The 14,871-nt window shown below is 47.0% G+C and overlaps 1 protein-coding gene across 1 annotated transcript in view; it reads right to left on the bottom strand.

Moving 5' to 3' along the window:
* CLSTN3 (calsyntenin 3) overlaps positions 1-14,871 on the bottom strand; it is a 35,575-nt gene that overhangs the window by 6,615 nt on the left and 14,089 nt on the right. Inside the window, exons 5-13 of the mRNA XM_082206053.1 lie at positions 13,162-13,311; positions 11,762-11,947; positions 9,263-9,532; positions 7,474-7,586; positions 7,217-7,379; positions 5,956-6,012; positions 4,773-4,930; positions 4,433-4,581; positions 2,333-2,559 (exon numbers count right to left, since the gene is read on the bottom strand). Coding sequence (XP_082062179.1) covers positions 2,333-2,559; positions 4,433-4,581; positions 4,773-4,930; positions 5,956-6,012; positions 7,217-7,379; positions 7,474-7,586; positions 9,263-9,532; positions 11,762-11,947; positions 13,162-13,311 — 1,473 coding nt within the window. The remainder of the gene's footprint in view (positions 1-2,332; positions 2,560-4,432; positions 4,582-4,772; positions 4,931-5,955; positions 6,013-7,216; positions 7,380-7,473; positions 7,587-9,262; positions 9,533-11,761; positions 11,948-13,161; positions 13,312-14,871) is intronic.

The raw sequence follows: 14,871 nt of genomic DNA, 5'->3' as shown, positions 1-14,871 counted from the left end.
CCGATGTCAGTTCCCTGACAGGAGGGAACCGCATTTATTTGTTGCATCCACCCTCCACCCTCCAGAGATGCCCTTAAGCTGCTCTACTAAGCGGTTTGCATCAAAATATGGGTTTGGCCAGGAAAATTATATTGTAAAGGTGAGCACATGCAGTGGTCAGAGGTGCTGATAGGTTTTTTTGGGGGGCAAGGAAGATGGCCTCTGGGGACCCTCACACCACACCCCTTTCTCTGCACCCTCATCCCCAGTTACCATCCAGATAAGAACTGGGGAGAATAGGATCATTTTCTTTCACTCACTAGAAACAAAAAGGGGCTCATTTTCCTGCCTGGTCTTCTGCTTCTTAGCTTACCTTTCTGTTTCTCTAACCTTTCTTGAAAACAAACAGCTTACACCCATTCAGTATAGAAAGGGGAACAGAGAGATGACCGGCATATTTTATTTTATTTTATTTTATTTTATTTTATTTTATTTTATTGCATTGCTTTGCATTGCATTGCATTTCTGTACCACTTAATCAACAAAACCTCTAAGCTGTTTGCATAAAATATAAATTAAAAATACTGATGAAATGAGATATAAAAACAAATTGACCTAAGCAATTTAAAAATACAAAACTGATCCCCCCCCCCGGGGTCTGGCTTAATCTCCATTCGATTTTCTTGCTCCTTCGCTGTCCTCAGTGGCTTCCCTTCCCTATTTTGCCCTTGATTTTACCTCCTAATTTTAAACCTCTCCACAATCTTTGCCATCTACCTCTCTCTTTTCTCTTCCATCTCCTTACACACCTCCCAACCTCATTAAAGCAGCTGATGAAGCTTTGATTCCTTCCTATTCTCTTGTTCCCAGCTCCATTTCTCTCTCCGCTACTTAGGGGGAAAGGCAGATGTAAAGCAAAAAGAGTTATCATCACAGCATGTCTCTCTGCCACCGGGAGCCTGGATTCAGAAATGAAATGGCAGACATGTGCAATAGGGAACCGTACAGTTGGTCTTGCTCAGCTGCTGGTCTAGGTTTAAAAGCTTTGCATAGGCACACATACATAAAAGGACATTTTTTAAAAACATGTGCCAAACAACTCCCAGGAAAGGAGGAGGGCTGTTCGGTCACATCACAGGGAGCTGCCAATCAGCCTGGTTCTACTTCACATTTGCAGAATCACTTTTTCCAGGGCTCGACCCTGGAGAAGAACAAATATGTCTGGGTGAAAGACAGGAGGAGTGCTCCGAAAGAATTACCTCTGTCTTTGTCCTTACTGCTTTTGGAATACACTCGCACTCAGTCTTCGCCTCACCTCTTTTCCCGAAGATCCTAACTGCTCCTGCTCCTCATCTTTCCTCCCTTCTCATTCTCTGCTGGTTAGCCATCCCTTCCCCACCCCTTCTCAGCTTCCTCTTTCTGTTCCTGGCCTTCCATGCCATAGCAACCCCCATTTCCTATACCCAGGGAACACTGGGAACTGTAGTTCTGTGAATGAGTTTAAGGATCTCCGAGCAGCCTCCGCAAACTATAGTTTCCAGGAACCAACATGACAATTATGCTATATGACTGTGTGTTCTTTCTATATAGTGTTTCGCATTTCAGATGCTGGAGAAGTATGTTGTTATTTAGTCGTTTAGTCGTGTCTGACTCTTCGTGACCCCCTGGACCAGAGCACGCCAGGCACTCCTGTCTTCCACTGCCTCCCACAGTTTAGTCAAACTCATGCTGGTAGCTTCGAGAACACTGTCCAACCATCTCGTCCTCTGTCGTCCCCTTCTCCTTGTGCCCTCCATCTTTCCCAACATCAGGGTCTTTTCCAGGGAGTCTTCTCTTCTTATGAGGTGGCCAAAGTCTTGGAGCCTCAGCTTCAGGATCTGTCCTTCCAGTGAGCACTCAGGGCTGATTTCCTTAAGAATGGATAGGCTTGATTTTCTTGCAATCCATGGGACTCTCAAGAGTCTCCTCCAGAACCATAATTCAAAAGCATCCATTCTTCGGCGATCAGCCTTCTTTATGGTCCAGCTCTCACTTCCATACATCACTACTGGGAAAACCACAGCTTTAACTATACGGACCTTTGTTGGCAAGGTGATGTCTCTGCTTTTTCTCTGGAGAAGTATCGTTATTATAAATGGAAAAAAGAATATGTTAAATGGTCTCAAGAGGGTTTTGATCATATTACTAGGGCTGGGAAGTCCATATCTTTCCAGGATCAGATTGGTAAAATGTGACACTTCCTGCTTCTAGCATAACTGCCTGCTTTTTCTGCTTTTGTTGCCAGGGTTGTCACACAAATGCACACAAAGACCCCTGTGCAGCTACAGCATCTCTACCGAAGCGCTCAGCTCACCTGTGCCGTGCCAACTCTCGTCTTTCTTGGGCTCTACCTGATGTGAAATGGAGCAAGAAATCTGGAGGTCAGGAAAGAGAGGGACTCCCTCGGGACCTTCGAAGTCGGAGACAGGCCGGGCAAAGTGGGAACTGCCACTCAGTAAGATCTGAGGAGCATCAGGCTGAAGCACAACCACGTAACCCTCCACATCCGGGATGGAGACGCAGGATTCCTCGCTGAAGCATCTAAGGGAAGAAGGGAGAAAGCAACACCCCTTGATCCCAGTCTGAAAGGAGGCAGGATTCCCTTTTGTTCCTCAGCACCAAGGGACACCTTCGTTTCTAAGAACACATTTTTATTTTTTAAAAATGGATAGCCTATCCTTCCACGTAATCAGTGTCCTGGGCAGCTTGTATTTAAAGCAATACCATTAAATACAGTGGTACCTCGCAAGACGAATGCCTCGCAAGACGGAAAACTCGCAAAACGAAAGGGTTTTTGGTTTTTTGAGTTGCTTCGCAAGACGATTTTCCCTATGGGCTTGCTTCGCAAGACGGAAACGTCTTGCAAGTTTGTTTCCTTTTTCTTAAAACTGTTAATACAGTTGCGACTTGACTTCGAGGAGCAACTCATAGCACGTGGTGTGGTAGCCTTTTTGAGGTTTTTGAAGACTTTGGTGATTTTTGAAGCTTTTCCAAAACTTTTCTGACACCGTGCTTCGCAAGACGAAAAAAAAACGCAAGACGAAAAAACTCGCGGAATGAATTAATTTCGTCTTGCGAGGCACCACTGTAGTTATAAAATAAAGAGTAAAAAGTGCAGAAAATAAAAGCAGCTTGAGAACAAGGGGCTAGCTACCTCTCCTTGGTGGTAGACCCTCTGATTATGTTGCTAGCTATCCAAGCCTATTGTGGAAATCCCACCATTATCTTTCAGGGGAATTAAGTCTGAGCTACTCATTTCCACAAAGCATGCTCACACGAACCAGTAAGTGCCGTTCCTCCCTGCTTTTTTTTCTGCAGAGCAAAGCAGGGTTCTTATAAGTACTCGAACTATCAATCCAGAGTTGTTAAAAGCAAAAGCAGCAGCCAAGGGAACAAGATACCAAGCAGGCAAGATGAGACCCTTAACGGAGCCACATTGCTTCTGCTGGGTCTGTGGAACTTCAAAGCTTGCGCACCCTGTCGCCCCCTGAAGTCTCTTCTGCATCTCTAATCCAATACTAATGCCGTGTCGTGAGCTGAAAGTGCGGGGTAAGCGACAGTGCCTGGAATTCTTTAGGTGAAGTGAGGCGCTTCAGATTTTGTGCGTTAAAGGTATCATGCGCACACACCCTCAGGCTAAGCTTCTGTTTGATTCTGTAAAGTCCCACACACAGTGGTACCTTGGCAGTGCAGGATTTACATATAAGCTAAACAAGCTATAGCTTAGGGCCCCACACTCTTGAGGGCCCCCAAAAAATTTAAAGAAAAAAAAAAACCTGGATGTACATTTCCCAAATATAAGTTAAAAAACAAATAAAATAAAACCTACATACAGCAACAGTGTTTTGTGTTGTGTAGGCTCCTATTATGTGCAAATGGCTTTAGATACCTATTAGGTCCATAAATTACCATGTAGCATATATTCAACACAAAAAATGACAATTGGTGTTGACAAAGGACAGCTGGACATATAAAGAGCCCCATTACCTTCAGTAGCTTAGGGCCTCATCAAACCTAAATCCGGCCCTGTACCTGGGTTCTTCAACTTAATCCGTTCCGGGAGTCCGTTCGACTCCCGAAACCATTCAAAAACCAAGGCGTGGCTTCCAATTGGCTGCAGGAGCTTCCTGTAGTCAAGCGGAAGCCACCTCGGATGTTCGGCTTCCAAAAAAACGTTTGCAAAGCGGAACACTTATTTCTGGGTTTGCGACCTTCGGGAGCCAATTTGTTCAACAACTAAGCCGTTTGAGAGCCAAGGTACCACTGTATATACAATGGTGAAACTGAGCAAAGAAGTAAAGCTGTAATAATCTGAGCAGCAGAACCTATCTGCCCACAACTAAAAAAGGAAGGCTTTGCTGGCTCAAGCCCAGAAGGATGAAGGTTATGATGCCGCCGAAGCTTTGACACTCACTTGACAGTCGTGGTGAGCTTGAGGGGTCGGACTCCTGGCGTGGCGAAGCGCAGCGAGTTCATGTAGGCGACGTGCTGGATGGCGTGGTTGAAGGTTTCCACGTCGTCACCCTCCAAGGTGAGGAGAGACTGGGAGGGGTTGACGTGAACCTGCAGGGGAAGGAGGAAGGCTTTGAGGCAAGGGCTCGGGCTGGTGGGCCGAGAGACACGGACGCAGGAGAACACGAGGAGATTCTGCGGGAGGCAGGAGCAGGCAGGAAGCCAAGCCAAGGTGCTAGCAGAGGGAAGGAAGGGAGGTCATGCCACCAGAGGGCAAGGGGGGTGGGCGCTTCCGGGTGTACCTTCATCCCTTTGCCAAGGCTGTCAAAGTCGCTGTAGTCTAGCCCTTCGCGACAGGCATAGAGACACTCTATCACCTCCCGGCTCTCCAGGCTGCCAGGGCGCGCAGTGAAGCCAGCCAGGTAACCGTGGAAGTAGTGGTGAATCAGCAGAGGGTCTCCTAAGGGGGATACAGGAGGAGGGATGGTGTGAGAGACAGATGGAGAGAAAGGGGGAGAAAGAGAACACAGACCACAGAGGAGGAGGAGAAGGTGCAAGATGCAGGTGGGAGGAGAGGCCAAAGAAGGAGGAGGAAGGAAAGTGGGGGGCGGAATCTTGGATGTGCAGCCAGCTGAGAAACAGGGAGTCCGCAGCACAGGAGCTGGGGGGGGGGGTGGCGAGGAAAGGGGACAGACCTTGTTTCCTCTTTGTGGTTTCAGAGAGTTCGTGAGGAGGAAAAATTGCCCCGAAGACCATTTGAGGCAATGTGGTAGCGAAAGGCAAAAAAGTGGGAGCCTCGAAAGGTAATTTTCCACACACACACACACACACACACACATCATGATCATCATCTTTATTTAGACATACGTACATACATACATGCATACATACATACATACCCCACTCATCTTGCTGGGTTTCCCCAGCCACTCTGGGCGGCTCACAACAGAATATTAAAAATACGAAAAAACACCAAAGATTAAAAACTTCCCTAAACAGATGTCTTCTAAAAGTCAGGTAGTTGTTTCTTTCCTTGACATCTAATGGGAGGGCGTTCCACAAGGCGGGTGCCACTACCGAGAAGGCCCTCTGCCTGGTTCCCTGTAGCTTCACTTCCCACAGTGAGGGACCCACCAGAAGGCCCTCGGAGCTGGACCTTTGCTCCAAAAAATGTTAACCACGTTGATGCAACTTATCAGTTACGATTGTTTGGTTTGTTTCAACTGTATTTGTTAAAAGTAATAAAAATTAGGAAAAGGAAAGATAAAGCCTCTCACAGACCAGCTTTGTTCCACCTTCAGGCCCTCTCACAAACCACAGAGATTAAAACACCATCTTGCCCAGAAGAAATCACATTGGCAAAGTCATCCAGGTGCCAAGATTTTCCTCCCAGAGGGGTGAGGGAAACAGAAATGGCCATGTACAGGGAATGGCATGCATGAAGAGAGGGGAGAGCCAAGCGTGGTGACAGAGAAAGTCAACTACCTTGCCCCAGATCCGTAGAATTCTCATTCACTTTGGCCTTTTCTTTGTTTCTTTCCTCTGCAAAACAGAAGTGAAATTCAAAATGCTGAACAAGAGTCGCCCCCTGAGCGCTTCTTCGAACTCTCTCTACCAGTAAAAGTGAATAAGCAAATGAATTCTTTGCTGCCCTTTCATGACATCTAAAACCACCTGCCTGAGGCTGCTGCCTCACTTTGCCTAATGACAGGGCTGGCCCTGCATGGGCAAATGAATAGGGCCGTCTTTACCCAGGGGTGCAAGGGGTGTGGGGCACCCGGGCACTGAATTCGGGGGGGGGGGGGGCGCCAAATGTATACCTACTGTATACTGGTCCCTCTCGATCGGCGGCAGTGAAAAGCAATGGAGCAAAATCCCCCGCCCCCATAGCGTCAGATATTCCCGAGAGTCAGGAAACAAAAGCAGATTGTACAGTGGTGCCTCGCAAGACGAAATTAATTCGTTCCGCGAGTTTTGTCGTCTTGCGATTTTTTTCCGCCTTGCGAAGCACGGTGTCGGGAAAGTTTTGGAAAAGCTTCAAAAATACCAAAGTCTTTAAAAACCTCAAAAAAGGCTACCACACCGCGTTCTATGAGTTGCTCCTCGAAGTCAAGTCGCAACTGTATTAACGGTGTTAAGAAAAAGGAAACAAACTTGCAAGACGTTTTCGTCTTGCAAAGCAAGCCCATAGGGAAAATCGTCTTGTGAAGCAGCTGAAAAAACAAAAAACCCTTTCATCTAGCGAGTTTTTTGTCTTGCGAGGCATTCGTCTTGCGAGGTACCACTGTAACAGGTGAGCAATTTCCCCCCGCCCTAAAAAAGGTCAACAATTTTGGCTCCCCCCAGAATGTGGGGGTGCTGGGTGGATCTTTGCACCCCAGCGGTACGTATGCTAAAGGCAGCCCTGCGACTGAGGCAACCAAATTGTCACACTTCAGAGGTGCCATCCGTAGTTCGGGGAATAGGATATGAGACTCGTTGCAATCAAAGGAAGGGGGTGGCACTGCAGATTTTGAAACCATGAAGCCTTTCCAAGCTCGCTTTCTGGAAACTTGAAGGCCATTTCATTGGGAGTTTAGCATTGTAGCCTAAGTCAGTACGGCATATTATTTTAGGGTTTCCTCAAAGGAGTTGGGTGGACTGCTCCCCCCCGAACCATTTTAAATTTGCATCCCACTCTGAGGAACCCAAGAAAACTGAGTCTCCACTTCCTCTGCCTATTTTCCAGTCGCTCGGAAGTGCTCACCAGCCCAGCAGGCTCCAATCATGAGGGAAGATTCACGCCGTGGGGGATGGATGAGGCCATTGTCGTGGATCAGCGCAGGGTCGTAGGAGACGCCGTCTACGTAAAGCGTCACGGTGGGGAACTCAAGGTTCAGGGCATAGTGGTGCCACTCGTCATCGCAGACCTGCGAGAGGGGAAAGGAGAGATCAGGACATGCAGCGTCAGTGTCTGTCGGTGTGTTTGGAGAAGAACAACAAAGATGGCGGTGGTTTCCTCACCTGCTCCAGTTTCCAGAGGAACTTGACAGGCCTTGCGCTCTCCAGCAGGGGCCAGTAGAGGAAAGCTATGCGGCAGCCATGCACACCGAGGGAATAATGGGAGTATCCGTCCTCTGCAGATAGGGAAGGAGGCATCAGATTCAGCAGTTATGGCCAGTCTGTCCTGATTCACCTACGGTCATTCTGCTCTCTCAGATGCTCCAACTGCCCCGGTTACTGGGGACAGTTCGGAGACCCGTCCTTGGCAAAAAAACCTCTGCCCCTGTTTTGTCCTGATCTGGCCCTCAAGGGTTAGATTTCTTTAGGGTGTTGTTGCCATTTTCTTTTTTTAAATAAAGCGTGTTGACCTGCACTTGCCCTTTCTCCTAGGTCTCTAGAAGTATTCCTCAGCTCCACCTCTGTCTCACATATTCTTAAGAAAGAAAACTTGTTCAAAGTTTGCTTTTCAGCAAACGAGGAGTCTAGGCAGGAGACAATTTGCATCTTTCACGGTGCTCCAATAAAAATAGGCAAAGGTATACCTTACTTTACGTGTTGTTGTTGTTTTTTATTAAAAAAAAAACCCTATTGTTAATAGTTAACTGTGCTATTCCACTGCAGCACAAGTCCAGTACAGTGGTACCTCTGGTTAAGTACTTAATTCGTTCTGGAGGTCTGTTCTTAACCTGAAACTGTTCTTAACCTGAAGCACCACTTTAGCTAATGGGCCTCCTGCTGCTACCGCACCGCGGGAGCACGATTTCTGTTCTCATCCTGAAGCAAAGTTCTTAACCTGAGGTAATATTTCTGGGTCAGCGGAGTCTGTAACCTGAAGCGTATGTAACCTGAGGTATCACTGTATACCATTTTTAATTTTTTTTTAATAAAACAAAAATAACATTACCAAAAAGGCTCCCTGCAGTACCGGGCAAGAGGACTGCAGCCTTATAGCTTTACAGCAAGAACATAAACTCAGAAACTACTGTTTTCAGTGGAATCTCTCCTTTCTTCTTAAGCTCTACATGAGTGGCTCTGGAAACAGGAATTTCACAGGAACATAGGAAGCTGCCTTATATTGAGTCAGACCACTGGTCCCTCCACTTCCGTGTTGTCTGCCTTGACTGGCAGCACCTCTCCAATATTTCAGAGATTTCTTGCCACGAAATGAACCTGGGACCTTCTGCATGCAAAGTACTGTATTTTTTGCTCTATAAGACGCACTTTTCCCCCTCCAAAAATTAAGGGGAAATGTGTGTGCGTCTTATGGAGCAAATGCAGGCTCCTTGGCTTCAGCGATAGCAATGCAAAGCCTCCGAAGCACAGAGGGAGAGCTCCCCCCAAGCTCCGGAGGCTTCGCGTTGCTTTTGCTGAAGTCGCCTGAAGCCCCAGGAGCGCAGCGGGAACTCCCACTGCACTCCGGAGGCTTCAGGCGGCTATCCGCAAGCCTTCGGAGCACAGCAGAAGTTCCCGCTGCGCTCCAAAGGCTTGCGGATAGCCGTCTGAAGCCTGGAGAGTGAGAGGGGTCAGTGCACACCGATCCCTCTTGCTCGCCAGGCTTCGCTTCGCTGGAGAGGCGCTGCAGAGTTTTCCCTCTCTGCGCAGCGCCCCTTCAGCGAAGCGGGAGGAGAAATGGAAGGGGCTCCGTTTCTCCTGCCGCTTCGCTGAAGGGGCACTGAGCAGAGAGGGGGAGAGTTTTTTTCCCCTGTTCTCCCCCTCCTATGGTCCGGGGCGTCCTATAGAGCGAAAAATACTGTAGATGCTCCCTCCCCCCCATTCCGATATTTGCCACGGGGAAGGAAACGTCTCTTACCACTTTGCATGGTGCTGCAGATGACGGTCTCTTCCTCCCTCTTGCCCTTGCTTGGGGTCACGCCGTGTTTCATCCACAGGGACAAGGTGAAGTGGTCGCTCAGGCCTTCCAGGGCGCCGGTCCCACTCCCCATGGGCACCTGGGTTGCCTGGCTGCCATTGAACCAATAGATGAGGCTGCTATCCTGGCTGTAATGGACTGAGAGCCGTGCCGTCCAGTTGGCCATGGGTCCAGGAACAGGGAGCAGGTCTACCTCGCCTGTGGCAGCACCTACCAAGGGCAAGAGAGGAAAATAAGAACAGAGGAGGCCCATCTGAAAATGGGCGGCTGGTGTCCTTTGCTAAGGGCAAGCCGAGACCAAGACACTTTGGTGCCCGATAATGGAAAGACACCTCTCTCCCCGATTCTGTTAATTAAGCAGAGGACACAATATACTAGAAATATTTCCAATGAAATGGCACAAAGCAAACCCTACAGTGCTCTGGTGCAGCTCCTGTCCATCTCAATGGGCCTTGAGGAGGACAACTTTGCACTCTACGCCCCATGGGTCAGATCTATGTGCCTTAAAGGTAAAGGGATCCCTGACCATTAGGTCCAGTCGTGACCGACTCTGGGGTTGCGGTGCACATCTCGCTTTATTGGCCGAGGGAGCCGGCGTTTGTCCATAAACAACTTCCGGGTCATGTGGCCAGCATGACCAAGCTGCTTCTGGCAAACCAGAGCAGTGCACGGAAACGCCGTTTACCTTCCGGCCAGAGCGGTACCTATTTATCTACTTGCACTTTGACATGCTTTCGAACTGCTAGGTTGGCAGGAGCAGGGACCGAGCAACGGGAGCTCACCCCATCGCGGGGATTCAAACCGCCGACCTTCTGATCGGCAAGTCCTAGGCTCTGTGGTTTAACCCACAGCTGCCACCTAATTTTGCTATATGGTACGAATGCTTCTGGAAAACTCAGCAGTGGCCAGAGGATTGGAGAAGATCAGTCTACATCCCAATCCCAAAGAAAGGCAGTGCCAAAGAATGCTCCAACTACCGCACAATTGCACTCATTTCACACGCTAGCAAGGTTATGCTTAAAATTCTACAAGGAAGGCTCAAGCAGTATGTGGACCGAGAACTCCCAGAAGTGCAAGCTGGATTTAGAAGAGGCAGAGGAACCAGAGACCAAATTGCAAACATGCGCTGGATTATGGAGAAAGCTAGAGAGTTCCAGAAAGACATCTACTTCTGCTTCATTGACTATGCAAAAGCCTTTGACTGTGTTGACCACAGCAAACTATGGCAAGTTCTTAAAGAAATGGGAGTGCCTGATCACCTCATCTGTCTCCTGGGAAATCTCTATGTGGGACAAGAAGCTACAGTTAGAACTGGATATGGAACAACTGATTGGTTCCAAATTGGGAAAGGAGTACGGCAAGGCTGTATATTGTCTCCCTGCTTATTTAACTTATATGCAGAATTCATCATGCGAAAGGCTGGGCTGGATGAATCCCAAGCTGGAATTAAGATTGCCGGAAGAAATATCAACAACCTCAGATATGCAGATGACACAACCTTGATGGCAGAAAGTGAAGAGGAATTAAAGAACCTTTTAATGAGGGTGAAAGAGGAGAGCGCAAAATATGGTCTGAAGCTCAACATCAAAAAAACGAAGATCATGGCCACTGGGCCCATCACCTCCTGGCAAATAGAAGGGGAAGAAATGGAGGCAGTGAGAGATTTTACTTTCTTGGGCTCCATGATCAGTGCAGATGGTGACAGCAGCCACGAAATTAAAAGACGCCTGCTCCTTGGGAGAAAGGCAATGGCAAACCTAGACAACATCTTAAAAAGCAGAGACATCACCTTGCCAACAAAGGTCCGTATAGTAAAAGCCATGGTTTTCCCAGTAGTGATGTATGGAAGTGAGAGCTGGACCATAAAGAAGGCTGATCGCCGAAGAATTGATGCTTTTGAATTATGGTGCTGGAGGAGACTCTTGAGAGTCCCATGGACTGCAAGAAGATCAAACCTCTCCATTCTGAAGGAAATCAGCCCTGAGCGCTCACTGGAAGGACAGATCGTGAAGCTGAGGCTCCAATACTTTGGCCACCTCATGAGAAGAGAAGACTCCCTGGAAAAGACCCTGATGTTGGGAAAGATGGAGGGCACAAGGAGAAGGGGACGACAGAGAATGAGATGGTTGGATGGTGTTCTTGAAGCTACCAGCATGAGTTTGATCAAACTGCGGGAGGCAGTGGAGGACAGAAGTGCCTGGCGTGCTCTGGTCCATGGGGTCACGAAGAGTCGGACACGACTAAACGACTAAACAACAACAACACGAATGCTTCTGACTAAGGGCACCTAAAGCTACTCCTCACCCAGTTTTGCTGGAAGAAAATATTGTCAGGCAATTGACCCATGGTCTTTCAAGTTCCCATCCATCTGTACACCTGCACACAACCTAGCTCGCTTCCTCCTGCAAGCATCACTCGGTGAGATAAGGGAATACGCACCACAGAGTTTGCGCAGTGACTTCTCGGAGTAATTGTCGCGATCGCAGCCTTTGGCCACGTGGTTTGTCTGCAGCTCCACCGTGGCCTGGATGTTCCACAGGGGCTCGTCACAGGTCTCCAGGTGGATGTTAGGGAAAAGAGCGAGGCTGCCCGTGCCTGGGGTGTACTCTATCCTCTTATTCCAACCTGTGGGGAGGTTTTTAAATGGGCAAATCATGTTGTTTTATGTTTACACTTCACATTCCACCCATTGGCTGGTTACAACAGAGAAAGTAAGTACAGTCATTGATATCAAAACAAATCAAAACCATGCATTTCCCAACAAATTATGCTCCATGCGTCAGGTCTATATGTCGTCCCCCCCACATACTGTGCATTTATTAACACCCTCCAAACTATGCCAGGACCTGGATCTAGAATATGGCCGGGCTGGTGTAACTGGCACAGACTCGATAAACCTCCCAGCCTCCTTGATCATTACTGAGGTCTAGCCACATGGAAAACTAATCCACCAACTATTTTAATTCTTGAATGGATTTCTATCCCAACCTTCCTTTGAGGAAATATTCATTTAAAGGACATTTTAAATAAAGAAACAACACTGTCAATTACAGGCTTCCCATGCATAATAACAGATCTTAGGTCTTAGGTTGACTAAAGCCCGAATATCTATTTCTATCTATCTATCTATCATCTATCTATCTATCTCTCATATATATTCTTTCTGTAACTTTTCCCAGGGCACAAAACAGAGCAAACTAATGCAATCATATTAACTGCTCTCATACATAATACATATTTTTAATATATATGAGAGGTAGTTAATATATATCAGGCCATGTAGTTTAAAATGAGCTGCTATTCATCAAATAAAGAAGGCAGAAGAGGTAAAAATAAAAGGCAAAGTATCTGAATGATCCCTTGGTCAGTGTTAGAAACTGAGATATGAAAGCTAGGAACTAAATGGCACCTTAAACCTAGGTTATGGGCACCAAAATGAAATGTGTAGGAGCGCTTTTTTAATAACAATAACACAAAGCTGAAAATGAATGAACTGCAGCTAAAATCTTATATTTCATTTTCACATGGTCTATTCCTCATCTGAAGACTGCAAAAAACAAAGCCATACTTCCCCTGCCTGCCCCCCCCCCAATATTCTTATGAGGGTTCCTTCTCCAGTCCTCAGAGAGTGGCTGGCTAAAGGTCCTCCTTTCGTTCCAGCAGTGGCAGTCTTAATCTGAAATCTTAGCAGTGCTCCCATGTCTCAGAAAGTGCTCGCATTAATGAAATTCTCCATTGCAAAACACACCCAGAACAATGGCAGTTTCGAACATTGCCCTTGGTGGAGTCACCGGGAGAAAGGAGGAGAAATATGCACCATGGAAATAAAGGCTTCATACCTTGCCAGCTGGGCTTACAGGTGGGCTTCACCTGGATCTCGACCTCTGCATCATCAGAGGCGCGTTTCTTGCCACAGTCATAGGCTGTCACTGTGAACTTATAGAGTCGCTCTCCACTGTACTGCAGTTTCTCAGTGTTCTCGATGTTCCCTGCCGGAAATAGAACGGCCTTGAAGTTAGAGAAGCAAAGAACAACAGATACACACGCAAGGTCCAAACATCCCTTTGTTGCCATTGCTAGGCTGCAGCAAGCACAGCCTCTCATCCACAGCTATGGCATAATCCACACATCCTGGGCACTCATAATGATTTCAATAATCACCCGGTAACATGATCCAGCTGTTTCCATCCTCCAAGCTACTTCCAAGCTACTTTATGCATCCGCATTCATGAGTACTAGTGTTACACTGGTGATTTCCATACAAAGCTTGTAAATTATAGAGTGGTACCTCGGGTTAAGAAATTAATTCGTTCTGGAGGTCCGTTCTTAACCTGAAACTGTTCTTAACCTGAAGCACCACTTTAGCTAATGGGGCCTCCCCCTGCCACTGTCGTGAGATTTCTGTTCTCATCCTGAGGTAAAGTTCTTAACCCGAGGTACTATTTCTGGGTTAGCGGAGTCTGTAACCTGAAGCGTACGTAACCCGAGGTACCACTGTAAAGGGCTTGTGCTTATCCCTAGATGCTATGGGGAGTTTTCCAGACAGCGCCTCAAACCTGCCCTTCACTCTATGTGTGTTTATTGCAGGAAACACCGGAGTACTATGATTATTTATTCAATTTATAGAATCATAGAATTGCAGAGTTGGAAGGGATACCGAGGGCCATCTAGTCCACCCCCCTGCAATGCAAGAATCTCAACTAAAGCATCCACGACAGGTGGCCATCGAACCTCTGCTTAAAAACCTCCAAGGAAGATATTGTGTCCTTCCTCCTATATAGCCCGAAGCAGAAAACACTGCTCTGAAAACGGTTGAAAATGACAGGACACATAGGGTTACTACTACTGCAAAAACTCTGACGTGGCCCTCTGCATATTACATTTTCAGGTGCACACTAATGTTGTGAAGTGTGCATGGGACAAACAGGTGTGATGCCAGTTAGAAATCTACAAGCAAATGTTCAATTTAAAGTGTATAAAAATTGGGTTTTGGAAAACCGTTACGAGGATTTGCAATGAAATTCAACTAAGGGGAAACGAGGAAGTCGCTTTACAAAGTTAATAACTGTTATTTTCAATAAGGTTATGATTTATGTTTGTCATGTTTGTTGTTTTGTGTTTTTGTTTGTCATTAATATTGTAAAAATCAGTAATTTTTTTGGGGGGGAAAGAGAAATCTACAAACAGGCGAAACGCCATAGCGTATGTGTACACCCAGTGGCTTGCTGCTATAAAATGTGCGGAAAGATCTGTAAAAGTATGAGAATCAGCATCAGTCCTCACAGATGTGGCTTGCCTTTAAGTGCTTTCTGAACAAGTGGCAAGAGCTAAGCTTGCTAGGTACAATCTCTGCTAACATTCGCACACACAACATGGCAATCTGGTTCCTGCAATATAGTATTTGTTGACCTTGAAGTATGTGTGGATGCATTCATACGTATCTAAGCCCTATCCGCACTATACGTTTAGACCAGTATCATACTGCTTTAAACAGGTCTGGCTTCCCCCAAAGAATCCTGGGAACTCTAGTTTGTAAAAATGTAAGAGGA

The sequence above is a fragment of the Podarcis vaucheri genome, assembly GCF_965113315.1.
Source record: "Podarcis vaucheri genome assembly, chromosome: 17".
Classification (NCBI taxonomy): Eukaryota; Metazoa; Chordata; class Lepidosauria; order Squamata; family Lacertidae; genus Podarcis; species Podarcis vaucheri.
The sequence above is the reverse complement of the archived record's forward strand: the minus strand, read 5'-3'. Positions and strand labels throughout refer to the sequence as shown.